The 20,440-nt window shown below is 44.5% G+C and overlaps 1 protein-coding gene across 2 annotated transcripts in view; it reads left to right on the forward strand.

The window, feature by feature from the left end:
* The window catches only part of LOC127590184 (junction plakoglobin-like), a 158,683-nt gene that overhangs the window by 98,186 nt on the left and 40,057 nt on the right, over positions 1-20,440 (forward strand). The window contains exons 3-5 of one of the 2 annotated variants that reach the window (XM_052049648.1): positions 8,306-8,518; positions 11,405-11,658; positions 12,245-12,483. In XM_052049648.1, the coding sequence (XP_051905608.1) occupies positions 8,306-8,518; positions 11,405-11,658; positions 12,245-12,483 (706 nt within the window). The remainder of the gene's footprint in view (positions 1-8,305; positions 8,519-11,404; positions 11,659-12,244; positions 12,484-20,440) is intronic. The other variant, XM_052049649.1, reaches the window with a different exon arrangement.

Consider the following 20,440-nt stretch of genomic DNA (forward strand, 5'->3'; position numbering starts at 1 on the left):
GGTAAATGGCTGCTCTGCTCCCTCAGCCAGTGGTGCCACTCCCCCAAAGCAGCCACCACCTCCAGCAGCTCTCGATCCCCAATGTTGTAGCTCACCTCAGCAGGAAGGAACCGGCGGGAGTAGAATGCACAGGGGTGAACATTTTGGTCAGTCTCCGACCATTGAGAGAGCACAGCCCCCACCCCAGTGTCGGAGGCATCCACTTCCACAATGAACTGTGTTTTGTAGTCAGGATAGAGAAGAACGGGGGCACTGGTGAACCTCTCCTTGAGCAACTGGAAGGCGGAGCCAGCTGTACGGGACCAAACAAACGGTTGGGACCGGGAGGTTAAACTGGTGAGGGGTTCGGCCAAGCTGCTGTAGTAATGGATAAACCTCCTGTAGTGAGCAAACCCTAGGAAGCTCTGTAGTTCCTTCCGAGATGTGGGATCCGGCCAGTCCACTTCCGCCTGGATCATATGAGGATCTGCTCGCGTCTTGCCATCTTCCAGGATGAAACCAAGGTACTCAATAGAGTCTGAATGGAACTGGCATTTCTCAGCTTTGACAAAGAGCCGGTTACAAAGGAGTCGCTTGAGAACCTGCCGCACGTGTTGCACATGCTCCTCTTGAGACTTGGAGAAGATGAGAATGTCATCAAGGTAGACCACAACAAACCGGTCAAGCATGTCGCGGAGTATGTCATTCATGAGTGCCTGGAATACCGCAGGGGCGTTGGTGAGCCTGAACGGCATACCAGGTACTCATAATGGCCACGGGGAGTCTTAAAAGCGGTCTTCCACTCGTCCCCCTTCCGGATCCGGACAAGATGATAGGCGTTTCTGAGATCCAGCTTAGTGAAAACAGTAGCCTGAGTGAGAGGCTTGAGGGTGGAGTTCATAAGTGGTAGGGGGTACTTGTTCTTGATAGTTATGTCGTTCAATTGGCTATAGTCAATGCAGGGTCGGAGGCCACCATCCTTCTTCTTCACAAAAAAGAAGCCAGCTGCCACCTGGAAGGATGAGGGCTGCATGAGCCCTGCCGCCAACGACTCCGAAATATATTTGTCCATCGCAGCCTTCTCTGGGAAAGAAAGACTATACAGACGAGGGTAGCCCCGGGACGTAGGTCGATCTCACAGTCATAAGGCCAGTGTGGGGGGATAGACTGAGCCCGAGCCTTGCTGAAAACCTCCCCGAGATTATGGTACTTGGGAGGAACAGATGAGAGATCGGAAGGGGGGACACAGGGGGCCTGGTGGAGCAAGGTACTATTTGCGTCTCGTAGGCAATGGGCGTGACAGGAGGGGCTCCATTCCAGAATAGTCCCGGAGGACCAAGAAATGTGTGGCTCATGTTGTATGAACCAGGAGCGGCCCAAAATCACAGGGACTAAGGGAGATTGAATTATGAAAAACCGCCGTGTCTCCACATGGTTACCGGTTATGGTGAGAGAAACTGGGCAGGTGCGTTGAGTGACGCTGGAGCGACGATGTTCATCGAGCACGGAAGCCTGCAGGGGTCTCTCCAATGTCTCTACCAGAATGGAGGCCTGAGCAACAAATTCAGAGTCCAGAAAACATTCATCAGCACCTGAATCAAGGAGAGCCCCTACCGTGAGTTGCTGGTCAGCCCAGGCCAGAGTGACGCTGACCAGGTGATTCGGTGGGGCAGGACGACGGAAACAAGATAGACGGCTCACCAGGATCTCCTGGGGTCCGAGTGAGCCCGATCTTTTGGCCGGTTGGCGCAGCCTCCGATTAGATGTCCCCTTTGACCACAGTAGAGGCAGAGGCCGGCTTGGAATCGGGCCTCATGTTCAGTTGGGGTGAGACGCGTGCGCCCGAGCTGCATGGGTTCCTCCGCTACTGTGGCCTGGGATATAGCAGGGTATGTCACAGGGGTAGTGGAGAGGAGAGGAGTGTCATGTGGTTTCTTGGTGTCTGAGGAGTGTAATTGCAGCAGAAACTCCGCCTGTTGTCTCTCCAACGCCGTCTGCTGGTCAGCCAAGGCCTGCACCACAGGCTGAAGGAGCTGGGTCTGAGCCTGTAGGTCCTGTAAGGCGACGGATGTGTCCCGTAATTGCTGGGTGTGGGTAACGGTCAGGTGAACCTGGTTGGAGAGAGCATCCTCGATCAAATCAAGACCAGACTTGTCTGTGTTGGCTGGGGTCGTCATGGCAAATGCGTACTGTTAGGGTTTGGATGTGACCCCAATAGCACGACAACAGGCATGTATCGTTGAAGCCAACACTTGGCGTAGTTTATTGAAGAGTCTTGACGAGGTGACGAGTCTCAGGTGTGAGGTGCAGAGCACCCTGGCTAAGGAGGCTGCCTGGCTGCCCCCTCCCTAACAATAATGAAGGTCATTTTATACTGCACTGAGTGCAGCGAGTCGTCGATCAACCAATTCATCGTGTATGTGCTGCAGGATGGACTTCTGCTGCCCTGGCAAGTGCATTGAAAAATGTGATATTCAAGTGGCAGTGCACTTGAATGACATTTCATTTATTTAACCTTTATTTATCCAGGTAAACCAACTGAGAGAAAAAAAAATCTTACTTGCAATCTGACCTGTCTGCAGACAGCAGGATAAAGCAAAAAACAAACCAAAAAACTCCACGGCCACTTTATTAGGTACACCATGCTAGTAACAGGTTGGACCCCCTTTTGCCTTCAGAACTGCCTCAATTCTTCGTGGCATAGATTCAACAAGGTGCTGGAAGCATTCCTCAGAGGGTTTGGTACATATTGACATGATGGCATCACACAGTTGGCGCAGATTTGTCGGCTGCACAGCCATGATGCGAATCTCCCGTTCCACCACATCCCAAAGATGCTCTCTTGGATTGAGATCTGGTGACTGTGGATGCCATTTTAGTATAGTGAACTCAATGTCATGTTCAAAAAACTAGTCTGAGATGATTCCAGCTTTATGACATGGCACATTATCCTGCTGAAAGTAGCCATCAGAAGTTGGGTACATTTTAGTCATAAAGAGATGGACATGGTCAGCAACAATACTCATGTAGGCTGTGACGTTGCATCGATGCTCAATTGGTACCAAGGGGCCCAAAGAGTGCCAAGAAATTATTCCCCACACCATTACACCACCATCACAAGCCTGAACTGTTGATACAAGGCAGGATGGATCCATGCGACCCTGAGCGGCTTACTTACACGAGGGAAAAGTTGCTGCGCATTGGAGAGTCTACGCTCGGTCTTTTTTCACCAGTGCACGGAAATCCACAAGGTTTTTCGGAGCTAATTGCGAGCGGAGCGGCTGCGCTGTACGGAGCATGGAAACGACGCCGGAGGAGGGGGAAGCGAACCGGCGTGCTCGTCAAGCTACGGCAGCGCGGATTTCGAACCCTGCTCCCATCGATCCATCATGCTAATCTACGATCTTTGCCAAACAAGATGGATGAACTTCTTCTCCTCACAAAGACCAACAAAACCTTTGCACGTTCTGCTGCGCTCTACTTCACTGAAACCTGGCTCAGTACCGCCACCCGGATTCCGTGCTACATCTACCCGGCTTCCGCCTTCTCCAAGCCGACCGCGAGACGGAGCTATAAGGGAAATCTAAAGGTGGTGGGATTTTCTCCTATATCAACGAAGAATGGTGCACTGATGTCACGAAGCTCAACACACACTGCAGCCCAAACCTGGAGTCGCTGTCTTTAAACTGCTAGCCATTATACTCGCCACGTGAGTTCACCTCCTTTTTACTAGTCGGTGTTTACATTGCGCCACAAGCTAACGCTAACACGGCGATACAAACGCAAGCCGAACAAGTAAACAAACTCAAACTAAAATTTTAGTTTCGATTTTAATAGCGCACATCTTAACCGTGAACTTCCCTGATATAAGCAGCACATTGACTGTTTCACCAGAGAAGGCAACATTCTAGACCACTGCTATACAACAATCAAAAATTCATACCGATCGGTCGCCCGTGCAGCATTGGGTCTTTCTGACCACAATTTAATCCACTTAATACCTACATACAGACAGAAATTCAAATGTGCTGTTAAGACTGTGAAAAAATGGACGGATGAAGCAAAGCTAGTTTTAGAAGAATGCTTAGACTGCACTGATTGGGGCGTCTTTGAAACTTCAACGGGCACACTGGATGAATACACAGACACTGTAACATCATAGATCAGTTCCTGTGAGGACATGTGTGTACCAACGAAGTCCTTCGGCTCCTTCAACAATAACAAGCGATGGTTTACTCCCAAACTCAGGCAAATCAGGAAAGAGAAAGAGGCCGCAGTTAGAAGTGGAGATCGGACACTGTACAAACACGCCCAAAACCAATTGACAAAGGAAATTAACATCGCTAAGAGAAGCTATGCAGAGAGGCTGAAAAAACAGTTCTCTGCTAACGACTCTGCATCTGTATGGAATGGCCTGAAAGCAATCACTAACTAACTGCAATATCTATCACTTAACTAATAACTAATCACTTAACTGCAGCATTTGATACAGTGGATCACAGTATTATGCTGACTCGTTTGCAGCACTTGGTGGGCATTGGCGGCAGTGCTCTTGAGTGGTTTAGGTCCTATCTAGCCTTGGCTTCTCTGAGTCACGCACTGCTCCCCTGTCATGTGGTGTTCCACAGGGCTCAATTCTGGGGCCTCTGCTGTTCTCGCTGTATCTGCTCCCATTGGGTTCCATCTTAAGGAAACGTTCTATTCCCTTCCACTGCTATGCAGATGACTGCCAGATCTATGTCCCACTGAGCAAGAAAGATGCCTTTTCATGAAGGCCACTCCTATCCTGTCTGGAAGAAATCAAAACCTTGATGGCACAAAATTTCTTGAAATTCAACGAAAAGAAGACAGAGGTGATATTGTTTGGTCCCAGTGGCCCTTGTACATTCCATCCTGTAGACTTGGCCCCCCTGTCTCCTTATCTTAAGTCAACAGTCTCAAACTTGGGCCTTAAACTGGACAGTGATTACAAACTCAATCGGCAAATTGGTGCCGTTGTTAAATCCAGCTTCTTTCACCTTAGACAGCTGGCCAAAATAAAACCTCTCCTCTCACACTTTGAGACAGTAATTCATGCCTTTGTCACATCCCGGCTCGATTACTGCAATGCCCTTTACTTTGGAGTCAGCCAGTCCTCCATTAAGCGCCTTCAGCTGGTCCAGAATGCCGCTGCTCGCCTCTTGACTGGTTCTCGTAAGAGGGAGCACATAACTCCTACTATGGCATCCCTTCACTGGCTCCCCATTCATTTTAGAGTTATTTTCAAGATCCTCCTCTTTGTTTTCAAATCTCTGAATAATCTCGCGCCACCTTACCTCTCTGATCTCATCTGCCCCTACACACCTGCCCGGCGCCTCAGGTCTGTGGACCAGACTTTGTTAGAAGTACCAAGAACTAAACTGAGGCTCAGAGGGCATCGCGCCTTTTCTGTTGCTGGTCCCTCTCTCTGGAATGACCTCCCACTGAACATTCGGCAAGCCTCCTCGCTGCCCATCTTCAAAGCCCTCCTCAAAACTCACTTGTATTCTTTGGCATTCGACTCAGCATGACTTATATTTGTTCTTGATTTTACTGTCTACTTGTCTTACTGTTTATTGTGCATGTTAAATTGCTCCATGTACAGCACTTTGTATGCAGTGATGGCTGTTTGAAAGTGCTCTATAAATACTGTTGACTTGACTTGACTTAACTATAGAATGTCATCCCCCCAAACAGTGAACAATAAGGGTCTTGCTAATGAACTCAACATGTTTTTCTGCCAATTTGAAAAGGACACCTCCATTTCCCACACACACCCACCTCTACCAGAAACTACTCTATCTACCCACCCACCCTCCTCTTCTCCACTACAGATCCACGAACAGGACGTGAGACGGCTCTTCAAGCAGCAGAAGATCAAGAAAGCTGCGGGGCCCGACAAAGTGTCCCCCTCCTGCCTGAAAGTCAGCGCTGACCAGCAGCTCCGGTCTTCACACAAATCTTCAACAGATCCCTGGAGCTGTGTGAGGTCCCATCCTGCTTCAAACAGTCTACCTTCATCCCAGTTACCAAGAAATAGGCAAAATTGGAACTGAACGACTATAGGCCTGTTGCCCTGACATCTGTGGTCATGAAGTCCTTCGAATGCCTTGTGCTGAACCACCTAAAGAACGTCACCGGACCCCTGCTGGACCCTTTCCTTGTCCGGAGACAAATTCCTTGTGTGTTCTACATACTCGGCCAATAAACATGATTCTGATTCTGATTCTGATGCTGATACTTTCATGTTGTTGACGCCAAATTCTGAACCTACCATCCGAATGTCGCAGCAGAAATCGAGACTCATCAGACCAGGCAACGTTTTTCCAATCTTCTATTGTCCAATTTCGATGAACTTGTGCAAATTGTAGCCTCAGTTTCCTGTTCATAGCTGAAAGGAGTGGTACCCGGCATTGTCTTCTGCTGCTGTAGCCCATCTGCCTCAAAGTTCGACCGACTGTGCGATCTGAGATGCTCTTCTGCCTATCTTGGTTGTAACGGGTGGTTATTTGAGTCACTGTTGCCTTTCTAACAGCTTGAACCAGTCTGGCCATTCTCCTCTGACTTCTGGCATCAACAAGGCATTTCCACCCACAGAACTGCTGCTCACTGGATATTTTTTCACACACAACCTTAGATAGGGTTGTGCGCTATTTCTATCATTAGACCCAAAACAGCAAGAGACTCTTTATTTCAGTGAGTTTTACTGGAATTGCGAATATTTTTACGACTTGTAGATCATGGCATCCAAACGAAGAGGAACAGGACGCGAAAGAGAAGGTGAAGTGTATCTGATTAAACGAAGACTTTGAAAAACGAGGAAGCGATTCTTGCTCAGTCCGATTCTGGCTATTTCCATGCTCGGAATGAATTGCTTGCGGCTCGACGGACAGTCGAGTAAATACACATTTCCTGGTATGGCTTGACTGTTATCATGCTAAAAACTTTACACAAACTGGACTTCAAAGCGTCCCGTGGCTGGCATCAAAAATTCATTGCACGACATCAGCTGAGCAACACTGTCTTGTGTGGTGATCAAGGAGAGGTCAAGTTCGAGACAGTGAGTGAGTGGAAAGGAACCACCAGGTCTTTTACTTGTGTCATTTTGTAGCAAATAGTCTTAACTTTTTATATTTTGTCACCTACCTGTACTGTATGCTGCAGTTTTGGGGCAACATATTGTTGCACTTTGTTGCTTGTGTTGACACACATGTATGTTGTTAACATACTTGGACGTTCATACAGGAAATATACCACAGTTGTTTCACTGTTCTCATTAAAAAAATAAGTAATACTTTAATGCTTTTGTTCTGTTGATGTTTGGTATACAGTTTTTTATATGAACCGTATCTTGTGCTGACCCGGCCCACCAGTCAAATTTAGAAATCAATGTGGCCCCTGAGCCAAAAAGTTTGCCCACCCCTAACTAAAGGAACAAAATTGACTGAGACGAGAGCAAGTGGTTTAGAAAACAATCACTTGATCAAGAGCAGCAAAAAGGTCAAAATAATCCAATAAACGTCAAGCAGTTTGTCAGTCCATAAAAACATGGCTAATGATTGGCGGCAGGTGTGCACACTGAAGGGATGGCTCTGGTATGCCATCTGTTGGAGACACAAAAGAACAGTATCATTGCAGAAGGGTTCTGTTAAAAGTTTAGCTCACAGTTCAACAGCGGGAAGCACGTCCTTGGTAGTAACTTCCTTATGCCATAATGCCTGATCGACAATGACGAATCACTCTACCACATATGCCAACTTCCTTGCTCCCCATTTTCTAAGCTTGCTCCTTTTTGCCCGGCATTGGAGACTGGCAGTGTTGTTCACCTCCTGGTGTCCACAGACTGCAATAATCATTTTGTCTTTCAGTTACTCCACGATACTTGAACAGGATGCCATGTGTGTGCTGTAGTCAGTACATTCTCATGTCAATTGGCTGCTGCGACACAATGTGTGCCTTTCTGTTCAAATTTACCAATTAAAGGCAATCCGCTCTCCCCCTTTCAACCAGCTCAACTTAGTGCCCACTCAGACTGCGTCACAAGAGGTTCATGACAGGCTAAAAACCATGATAATGTCTTGTATCCTCCAGTGACTTTTTAAAAAACGATTTTTGAGTATTCGAGTTGCGTTTTATTGTTTGTTGGAGAGTGTTCAGGCAGTTTGAGGCAGAAAAATGAAAAGATGAGCAACAAAAGGTAGTGCAGACTCTGAGAAAAAGAGGCTAATAAAACTGCTGGAACGGAAAGAGCAGGTGCTGGCATGCATGGTGATGATCAAAGAATTTATCGGGTTTTTTTTTTGTGCAGTGAATGAGGCGGACAGTGTAGTAAAAGTGGCTGAGTGGCAGCAGACCTACTATGCTTCAGATTCTGGCATCCAATCAGCAACCACTACAGTGCGTGATGATGACAGCACTACTGGGCGCAGTGGCAGTAAAAAGTATGCAGGCAGTACAAGTACTGCACCTGCAACAACCAGCGCTGGAACAGGAGCAGCCGGTGAACAAGAAAGCCCCACGGGTGAGCCCAATGGTCCCACAGTTTAGTCTCCATCCATCCATCCATCCATCCATCCATCTTTCATCTGTTAGGAGGCATGCACAGTTGGGGTTTTGAGTTGAATTACATGCCAGCTGTGAGACGCAACATTTCCAAAAGCCATAAGGGGTGTTCACTTTTACTCCAGTTTAGCACCCGTAGAGCGTTCACACGTACAAAGTCATACCAGTGTAGCCCCTGAAAACAGCTTAAACCGGAGCAAATTTAACCCTGTTCGGGAGGTGGTCTAAAAAATATTCCAGAGTAAATTCTAGTTTGCGGTACAGCACCGATATAAAATGGGACGTGTGAACACTACAGGGGTAGATTTGTTATGCATCAGAAGAGTTGATTACATCAGGGTATTGCATAACTTGCATCCTGGGTATTTTGCATTTCTTACCTTTCTGTCTCTCATTCTCTCTCTCATCCTTTTACGGTGTCTGATAGACCACAGCGTTGATTTGTCTGGAGAAGTATAAACCATGGTTTTTTCGATATGTCACAAACAAGGCGGGGAAAAGGAAGTACACTTTACACATGCACATGTTTTATTTTTATCGTATTGCACGGATGCAGAAACCGCTGCGTGAACGCAAGTGGGGCTGCACCGGGGTTAAAATGCTTCACTTTAGGAAGCAGCTTTACACATGTGAACGCGCAAATTTTCAAATTTCGTGTCAAGTCGTTTTGTTGTTTTTGGCCAAACAAAAGCAACATACAGTACCACATTTTATGTAGGTTCAATCCATGGAAAAAAATCAAGGTAGGTTGAGGCTTCATAGTTAATGGCTTATATCACTTATTTTTCCTTCATTAATGTGCTAAAGCCAACAAAGGCTAAAAGCAGTCACATCCAGTGGCATTTCATAAAAAGAAGCCGCCCATTGCTTATTTCCATCCTCTTGAGTTGATTTCATTAAATACTTTTATCACAATTTATGTTTACACCCCCGTCCCCCCAGTAAAAATATCGTCCTATTCATTAAATAAAGTCACAGACTAAAGCTAACAATATTTATGAAACTTGCTGCATGTGAAGGCACAGTGTGGCCAAGGTGAGACAAACCACAAATAGAAAACTTTTTGTCTACTTGTTTATTGTGTCAGCTACGATGCCCTTTGCATCACTACTTTGGAACGATTGGAGCTTCACACCTGAACAAGCATCCACTGAAAGCAATTGATCCGCATACCTTACAGCTGCCGTGTTCATTTTCAGGTCTGTTAAGCCTGCTTTATGCTGAAGTTTCGATTCGTCATAAACTCAAGTGACTCCCCTGAGTTCCATGTTGATGTGACACACACACACGCACACACACAGTATGGAGTAATTTAGTTCATTTAGTTGGTAGTATTTCTTGCTTATTTTGAGATTACTGAGGCAGCAGGGCAAACATTATCTACCTCACCTTGAGACTGTGTTCAGTAGTTGTCTGACGATTCTAAACGGTATTTTGAAAAGCATATAATGTGGTAAATTTCTTATACAGGAATAACATGAAAGCTGATCTTTATTTTGCAAGACAGTGCAATTTCCCTACCACCATCACTACAAAGCTTGCCAGAGAGAAAACCAAAAATGCATGGAAATTCCCTCACTGTCTGACTGTCATGCAATGAAAAATTGAATGAAATCCGAAGGTTATATTTTATAAAACAATATAGCATTATAGTTTAATGGACAACATATTTCGAGACAATTGATGAGACAAAGTAACATTGGGAGACTGATCATTCTCTCTTGACTTTACTTTTTTGTCCCCTCAAAAGTAACGACAACGTGGTAGTTCTGTGTTTGGATTTGAAAGCATTTGCCTGCTTTGCACCAGTGGATATTGCCATGCCATTTATGATATTGTTCAATTTTTGTTCAATAAACAACCCCTTTAAGCTTAATAAACTCCCTCCGGAAGGGTTTTCATTGCACATACACCCACAAAACATCAACATACTAGCCATACAAACAATCAGGAATGAGGATATAAACATGAAGTTCGCAGACACATTTAAGTCACCAGCCCATTCTGTATTTCTTGAGCGTATCCACTGACATTGTCTGTTGCCACCCTGGTAATGCACCGTCCCGCACAAATGGCTAATCCATTTAAAGGGAATGCTGTTCATTCAGGTCCAAACCATATCAGCAAATAAGCTATACTGCCGATTTCAGACACTGGTGCAGAACTGCTCTTTGAATTACTAAAACATATTCTTTTGAATTAATGAATTCCTTGATATGTTACCGCTCCCCATCATCCTCTTTGCTTTGGTTTGCAGTCATTTTAAAAACTCCGCAGATTGCTGTATTAGAACAACAAAATCAAAAGCATCACTCCATTATTTAAATTAAATCTCATTGCTTCACCACTTTAATGGTTGGTTTTTATCATAAAAATGTAGATGACAATCTGTTATGTGCTTTGAATTGTATTTCATAGTATTAGTAAAGGTTGCATGGTACTGTAGAACTGATATTTCCGTATTGATCCGACCAACACCATGACATTCATACAGTATGATGGGAGAGGGAAGTCTGGGCATCCCTGCTTCAGCTGCTGCCCCAGTGACACGAACACAGAAAGATAATGTGTCGATAGCTTGGTTATGTAATCACACTCTTGCATTGACTCAATAGTATTTGATTTGAAATAATACTGCATTTAAAATACATGAAGTGGTTTAAAGTAACGCACTAAACCACGAGTGTCTGGAGACTGTTCCTCATTTGTTTGGATATATTTTTATTGTGTCATTGTTTTTCCCTCACAAAAACTATTATGTAAAAGTGGTTTCCAATTTAGGGTATTACTCTCCAAGATGAATAATGTGACTTCATCCTCTCTCTGTTTCAATTTTCCTCCACAGATTTAGACGCTCAGTACTCATTAACCCGGGCCCAGCGTGTCAGGGCAGCCATGTTTCCTGAGACACTGGTGGAGGGAGAGGCAGCCATCCCGATTCAAGCAGATCCCACACAACAGAGCAACGTTCAAAGACTGGCCGAGCCCTCACAGTTACTAAAGACAGCCATAGTTCATCTGATAAATTATCAGGATGATGCCGAGCTGGCCACAAGAGCAGTGCCGGAGCTCACCAAGCTCCTTGCAGATGATGATCCGGTACTTTGTTAAATTATTTTTCCCATGGATTTCTTCACTCAGATATGAGTTACAAATATAGCATAGAATTTATATAATTCAAGCTTAATTTTGCCACATGTGGCTTTACTGAAAATACATTATATCTCCAACAATGAATTTATGACTTCATCGACATGATGATGTAATTATATGCTGCAGTATCTTATTTTCGCTCCATTTTGGGGACACATTTGCAATCTTTATTCATGAGCGGCACATCAGCAGACGAAAAATGTATTCGAAACAGGAACAAATATTAATTGAAATTCTCGAACAGATATTTCCACAATACTACACGTAAGGTTTGAAAATAAATTATACAATGGTAACTGCACTGAAGTTCACGTTTGTGTTTGGATAAAGGCTATGAATATATACATCATGCATTAATTAGCCAATTGTATGAAAGTATGAACTCTAGATTTATATATTTTTGATACATGCCCTCAATATTGCATGTATGTGATGTGTGTGTCCTCATTAAACCTTTGAACTGAAAACGAAGAATCACTTTTCACTGTTTGACCAAACTGATCCTTATCAATGATCTTGCTCTGTTTACTAGGTAGTGGTGAACAAGGCAGCCATGATTGTCAACCAGCTCACTCGTAAGGAGGCCAGTCGCCGGGTTCTGGTACAATCTCCAACCATGGTTGGAGCTGTGGTTCATGCCATGACAACAGCTGTTGACATGGAGACGGCTCGTTGCACTGCAAGCATCCTCCACAGCTTGTCACACCAGAGTGAGGGACTGCAGGCCATATTTAAGTCCGGAGGGATACCGGCGCTTGTCCGCATGCTGAGGTAGAATGATTTTAACTGAACAACTAAAGGTTCATATTTGAAAGGATCTTTTTTTGCCGCTACAAATTAATGGATATTTGTCTTCCGTATTTTGAAGTTTTATTCAATCCTCATCTATTGTAGTTAATAGTGTGTGAAATTGTGACATTTGAAGTCACTTGAGGGAATTTACAGAGTCACATCATATACAAATATACAAATAATGCATGTACAAATAACAATAATCTGAAAACAAAAGAATATAAAGGAGGAATTAAATTTAAAACATAACTTCCATCCATCCATTTTCTGATCCGTCAATCCTTACAAAGGTCGCAGGGCATGCTGGAGCCCATCCCAGCCGTCTTTGGGCAGTAGGCGGGGGATACACCACCTCTGCACTGTTCAGCAGATGTCGACCATCATGCCTACGACATAACCTAGGAGATAAAAATGTATTTTTATATGTCAAGTTGGGTTTTTTTCTATGTCAGTTTTTGCATGTTCACCCCATGCCTGCATGGGTTTTCACCGGGTTCACCGGTTTCCTCCCACATTCCACAAACATGCATGGCAGGCTGATTGAACACTCTAAATTGTCCCTCGGTGTGGGTGTGAGCGTGATTGTTTGTTCATCTCTGTGTGCCCTACGATTGGCTGGCTACCGGTTCAGGGTGTCCCCTGCCGACTGGCCAAAGACAGCTGGGGTAGGTTCCAGCATGCCCTGCGACCCTTGTGAGGATAAAGCGGATCAGAAAACGGATGGATGTTACACTCATTTCTATAAAACACTTGAGAACACAAACATTTGAGAGGGATAACGACAAAGATAACCCAAGCCTTCTTCTTCTCGCGAATGAGGGCAGCTTTGCGGTGTTCAATGTCCAGACGTTGCAGCCATTGGACAGTAAGTTCATTAGGTGCTGTGAGGTTCAAGTTGCCATCTGGTGGTCGATGAATGGGACAGTCGTAGAGGAGATGTTCTGCAGTTTGGAGTTCTGGTCCACAGTCGCAGAATGGTGATTCGACGAGACCCCACCGGAACATGTTGTCGTTGAAACGGCCTATCCCGGTTCTAGGCGCTTGAGTCGTAACCAGACTTTCCGGGGTAGCGTTGAGCCAGGTGGGGGTTCAGTGTTGAGTTGGACCATGAACTGGTTGGGTCTTGCAGTTTTATCCCAGCTACTTCTCCATGCTTCCAGGATGTTAAAGTTGGAATCATGAAGTTCTGCAGCATGATGAGGAAAAGGGTGGCGAGATTTTAGCCTTTGGCGCTTTCCAGGTTGTACCTCGGCGATCAACTGGTTTAGGGCATGGTTTTGTCCAGCAGAGCATGTTGAGCAAGGCAGTGCATAGCTTTTTTCTCTACGTAAGCTGGCTGGGGCAATGCCTGCCAATACTGGTAGGAAATCCGTGGGGGTGGGACGCAGACATCCGGTGATTATCCTCATGGTGTCGTTGAGGGCAACATCAATCTTCTTTGAATGGGTACTTCGGCACCACACTGGTGTTGCGTATTCAGCTGTGCTGTAAGTAAGCGCAAGAGCACTTGTACGGAGTGTGTGAGTGCTTGCACCCCAGGATGTGCCAGCTAGGCATCTCAGCAGATTGTTTCGAGCTGTTACTTTGGCACGAAGAGCATCTATGTGCTGTTTATATGTGAGCTGTCGGTCGAGCTTCACTCCTAGGTACGTGGGTGAGTGAGTGAGTGAAGTCTATGCTTCGGACCGTGTCTTCCAATCGTTTCTCACGGTTCGCGTCGAGGCATTGCACTAGGTCGGTGGAAATCTTGGTTGCTTCTTCACTCGTTGCGGCAGACAGGAAGTCTTTGTAGTGGCTGTCACACTCCTCGTCCCATGTTGGTATGAGTTGGTGACGGTAACCGCGTGGGATTGTTCTTTTTGCGGCTTTGTATAGGGCTTTACATAATGACATATAAGACGTATTCAGGTCTGCTTATGTTGGGTCTGGTAGGTGACAGTTATCAGCTAAGCGCCTGAATTTAGGCCAGTTGGCTTTTCGAAAGTTCCATCTCTTCACAGCTTTGCTTAGTGTTGGCCTGATTGGATTAGCCGGGAGTATGAGTGATGGTCTATGCTGTGACTTGGGAAACGGACTGAGGATCAACCGCTCTAGAATGGGTCCATTAATGTTGGCAAAAGCCAAGTCCGGGCTTGTACACCGGGTTAGTTGTTGTGTTCCGTCTTCTGGAGTGGAAGCCGTCCGGTTCTTTTGGATCGTAGAGCAGTTGCCAGCCAGCAGCCGAGGCCCAGCTTTCAGGTGTTTCACCATCTTGATTAGTGGTTTGGTAGCCCCTTGTGGTGCTATGGGAATTGAAATCTCCGCTATATATGCAAGGAGAGGAAAAGGCAGGGATAGAATTGCCTTGCAGTTTTGTGCTTGGTGGTTTGTACACATTGACTACGGTGGTGCCTTCAATTTCCGTTGCCGGCCATTCCACTTCACCATCGCTTTGTGATGAGTTGATCGGGTTCCAGGTGGCAGAGTTCTTCACAAAAGTGGCTATTCCATGAATGCTGCTGTTGGTGCAAGCAGCCAGGTTGTAACCAGAGATCTTGAGTTTGGAATGATCCAGTGAGTGTGTTTCTTGCAGGAGGATTGCTGTTGCATTGTGTTTTTCCATAAGGTGTTCTATGATTGCATATTTTGCTTTAGTAAGGCCTTCCACATTTAGCTGCATTATTGTCACTCCGGCCCATGCGATAGATGGATTTGCATGCCCTGATAGGGGCACGTGCTCTGGGCCGGTTCTTCTCACAGCTCTCCGGGGCCGAGGGTTTATCCTTTTACCACCCCGGAGGGGGTTGCTGTCTCTGATTGTTGACATTCGCTCTACAGATTTGTAGATTACCAGGGCTCACCACGTGGAGGTTGTCAATGTGAACCCTACCCAAGCCTGGATCAGGTTAACTGGATAGGGGTTCACAAGGATCAAACTTGTAGACCCCTGCTTTAGCACATTACAGGGGGTATGTCGTGGAATAATTTATTTCACACATCAGTAACCAATCACTCAAGTGTCACATTAAAGTTCAGACAGAGATGAAATGAAAGTCAAACTACTTTTGTGGTTCTGAATATGATTCTTGTTCGGTGTTTTACTCCTGATATTTTAAGTTTCGATGACTATTTGTAAGGTGCTCCGTTTTTTGGGGGTAAAATAGTGTTTTCAAGGCAGCATATTTATTTTTTTGTAACTAGCATTTTTATTATTTCAACCACACATAGGACCATACAAATCTGAACATATGAATACCGAGGACGTCGTTCATTTCCACTCGTGTTCAGTTTCCATTACAACGTCCATGCATGGCTGTAACGGCCCTTTAACATAGGGACCAACAAATGACATACAAAACTATTTGGAGGAAAAAAAAGAAAATCCAAAAAAAACACACACAAAAAACAAAAACAAACAAAAAAAACCCTACAACTAAAAATAGTAGAATGTTGTGATCAACAGTGACAGGTGTCCCTTATGTTGGATTTATATCCGGAGTCTATAGTGATCTATCCCGATTTGTGGTGTCATTCCCTCATTCATTTATTTTTGTACTCCTCCCATTTTTCCCATCTCGTTTTAAACTTCCCTACTTGGACCCTTAATATGTATGTGAATCTTTCCAACTCAAATATTTCTCCCACTATTTCCAGCCACAGGTTCTTTGTTGGCGGGTCAGTTTTCAACCATGTTCTTGTTATGGCCTTCTTGCTGGCTACCAGCAACACCTTTACCAAGTACTCGTCTCTCGGTAGTACATTCCCTTGATTTATATCGCCCAGATACATCACTAAGCCGGTCTTTGGTATTTCATAACCGATTATCTTTTTCAGTTCTCTCCAAACCTCTTCCCAATAGCCTTTCAGCCTTTGACATTTCCAAAATATGTGTGCATGATCTACCGATCTGTCCTGTCCACATAACCGCCAGCACTCACTCTGCCCTTGTTTGTATTTCCCGGTCATCCCTGGGGTTATAAAAGACCTCATAATATTTTTCCAACCAAACTCCCGCCAACGTCTCGAAGCGGTTGTTGATTGTTGTATCCTGCACATATTCAACCATACTTCCTCCGTTATCTCGGTTTGGAGTTCCTTTTCCCATTTCTCTTTTACGTACAGAGTCGAATTCCCCTTGTTCAACAGGAGCCCTTTGTATAGGGATGAAATCACCGTACTCTTGCCCCCTTTATATGCATCCATCATTACCTGTATTACATCATGTCTTTCAGTTGTCGTATCCATTTTTATTTCTTTTGTATAATAGTCTCTACCTTGTAGATACCTGAAGAGGTCGCTCCTTTCTAGATCAAACATGTCTTTCATTTTTTGGAAGGTCGGTATCTCCCCCTTTTCTATCATCGTACTTATCGCTGTAATACCTTTTCTTTCCCATCTTTTGAAGCCATAATCTTTCCCTGGTTGAAAGTCCTCATCATGTGATAGCCACCTTAGGATCTTCACCTCCTTTTCTAATTTATTTTCTTTTACTATGGTGAACCATGTATTTAAAGTAAATTTTGTTATTTGATCAATCAAGCCCTCCTTTACCCGAAATAATCTTCTGTCCCCCAGCAGTGGTTGAGTCAGGTATTCCTCGGCCATCACCTCTATGTCTTTCCATTTTGCTCTATACTCTCTGTTACACCAACATGCCACTGCTCTGAGTTGTGCTGCACGGTAGTAATCCTTAAAATTCGGTACCGCCAATCCTCCCTTCTTCTTGGGCAACTGTAGTGTCGTCAACCTGATCCTCGGTCGCTTACCCCCCCAGATAAATCTTGAGGTCAGTTTATCCCATTCTATAAATTGTTTCTGTGGTATGGTTACCGGCAGCGACTGATAGAGGTACAGCAATCTCGGCAGTATGTTCATTTTGACCATTTCTATTCTAGAGCTCAAGTCTAGGACATGTGTCGACCATCTCCCCAGGTCCGCCTTGATGGCTTGATTAATCTTTGTATAGTTCGTTTCAAACAGTTTGTCCATGCTTTTCGTGACATACACCCCTAGGTATTTGACCGTCTCACTGTCCCATTTTACTTTGTATTTTCCCTTCATCAACTTTGATGGTGTGTAGTTAAGTGCCAGGATCTGCGTTTTTGTCACATTAAGTCTATATCCTGAGTAACGTTCATATTCTTCCAATTGTTCCATCAATTTGGGGAAGCTCTCTTCCGGTTGTGTTACGTATGCTATCAGATCATCGGCAAACAGGCTCAATTTGTGTTCTGAGCCTCTCAGTTCCACGCCTTTGATGTTGTGATTCTGTCTGATTGCCTGGGCTAGAGGTTCAATGAAGATATTGAATAGTGTTGGTGAGAGGCAACATCCTTGTCTGGTCGACCTTTCAAGTGTTATTCGGTCCGTCAAGCTGCCATTCACTTTCACTCTTGCAGTTGGCCCGTTATACAGTGTCTGTACAACTCTAATCGAATCTCCGTTGAAGCCGAATTTTTCCATGACTTTGTATAGATAGACCCACCGCACACTATCGAATGCCTTTTCTGCATCCATGCTCACCAACACTGCACTCGTTCCTGCCTTCCGAATCGCCTCCACTAAGTGTAAAGTTTTTCTTATATTATCCTGGGCCTGTCTCCCTTTGACAAAACCCGTCTGGTCTCTATCTATAATATCAGGCATGAAAGTCTCGAATCTTTTGGATATGATTGAGGTATAGATCTTATAATCAACGTTAAGTATGGATATTGGCCTGTAGCTACTACATAACTCTTTACTTTTACCCTCTTTGGGGATTATAGAGACTATTGCCTCTTTCCATGACGGTGGAATCTTGCCCTCCTTCATGGTATATCTTAGTGACGATAGCAAAAGGGGACGTAATTCCTGTCTAAATATCTTGTAAAACTCTGAGGGGACGCCATCACTACCCGCTGCTTTACAATTTTTCGTTCCGCTGATCGCGATCTCCAATTCTTCTGCAGTAATTTCAGAGTTCAGGGTTTCATTATCTTCTCCCCCTATTGATGGTAATTCCAGGTCCTCTAAAAATGTTGCAATACTCTCTTCATCTGCAGCATCCGGTTGTGTATATAAAGTCTTATAATACTGCCGAAATGCTTCCTCTATTTCCTTCGGTTCTTTTAATAATTCATTCGTTCTGGGGCACCTAATCTTGTGAATTGTGTTTAACACTTGTTGTACCCTTAACCTTCGTGCCAGTAATTTACTTGCCCTGGACCCACCTTCGTAGTAAACCTGTTTCACAAACCGTGCTCTTTTTTCCACCTCCGTTAATAGTATTCGATCTACTTCCTTTCTGGTGTCTGTGACCTTCATAAGTACCTCTGCATTTTTTGTCCTTTTATGTTGATCTTCAAGTTCTTTCAGTTGTCTTCTTAAGTTTTCATATGACTCTTGTCTTATTCTTTTAAGCCGTGTTGCATGTGCTATAAATTTTCCACTTATTACTGCCTTCAGAGCATCCCACACAATATTTGGGTTAACTTCTCCATTGTCATTTTCTTCCCTATATTTGACTACATCTCCCTTTATTTCTTGTACTAATTCCTTGTCATTCAATAAACCTACATTCAACCTCCAAATTGTAGATTTCCTTCTACTGGTCAATTTCACTGTCATATACACTGCGCTGTGGTCTGACAAAGTTGTTTTATTTGTGTGTTGATGCATTTGGTTATATGCATCCTAGACTTTCTTGTGCTTGTTGTATCCAAGTCATGGTTTAACACCACATTGAAGTCCCCTCCGCATATCAAGAGCCCTTCCATTTCCACAGCTATGATATTGAAAAGGTCTTCAAAAAAGTTCTTTTCACTATCTGGTGGAGCATATACATTGATTAATGTGACCTTCTCGCCTTCCATCATCCCCTGGACCACTATGTACCGCCCTTCTCTATCCTTTATCTCTTTGTCAAATTCAAATTTCACTGAGTTCTTCATTAATATAGCCACCCCTCTCCTATGGCATTCTTTAAATGAACTATAGTATGTATTAGTGTACCCATACCTTTTCAATTTTTCATGTTCACGTGGCGTCAGGTGTGTTTCTTGTAAAAAAAAATGACCTGCATCTCCTCCTTTCTTAATTTTGTCAACACCTTCCCCCTCTTTACTGGGTTGTTCATGCCATTCACATTTAATGACACCACCTTAATGTCTCTATGTTGAACCATCAATCTTTTTGGAATATCCTGTATTTACCCCCATGTCCCGGATCACGACATACATACTAAACACTATAACCATAAAACATAAACAATTGTCAACATCAATCAAAAATTGAGTTTCCAAGGCATTAAGGGATTCCCTTTTCATATCCCCTTTCCCCTGTTGGTGGGTGGGGGGTAAAGCCTCTCCTAGTGAGAGGGCCCCCCTAGTGGCAGAGATCATCTCCAGTGCTGATCTCCCTAGCTCACTACAAAAGTCCAACAATGCAGTTCAAGAGCTCCCGGCCGGAGCTTTGTATATTTTTAAACATTCTTTAACCTACTTCAGTGGATTATTTTGGGAAAAGAAACCCCACCCTTCAATCAAATTACGTTGCTCTATATAACCTTCGTTTACACCCGAACATTCATAGCCAATCGTCTGATTTCTAATTATTTAAACTCAAAGTTGCTCCCCCTTCGAAAACTTAACAGCATCCCCACACAAAATTTGTTCTTTACTCACCAACCGTTGAACCCGGGAGATTAAAAAAGTTTTAATGCGGATTCCCAAAGTCCTTTGAGAACAGCTGCATTCCTGTCCGAGTTCTTTGTTCCGCAGCTTTTGTCCTTCATTCCTTGTCTCCTCCAAATTTTCTCGCAATTATCTCTTGGTCTTTGTCCACTTGCGCGCTGCCTCCAGTCTCTGTTGTGTCGTCGGGTTCTCTTGTCCAAGGCTCGGCACCTGCCACCCTCTCATCCGCATCGCTTCCGCTGCCTCCTGAGCGCTGTTGTATATCTTCACTCCTTCAGTCCAGTGGA

This window comes from Hippocampus zosterae, chromosome 17, assembly GCF_025434085.1.
Source record: "Hippocampus zosterae strain Florida chromosome 17, ASM2543408v3, whole genome shotgun sequence".
Taxonomy (NCBI): Eukaryota; Metazoa; Chordata; class Actinopteri; order Syngnathiformes; family Syngnathidae; genus Hippocampus; species Hippocampus zosterae.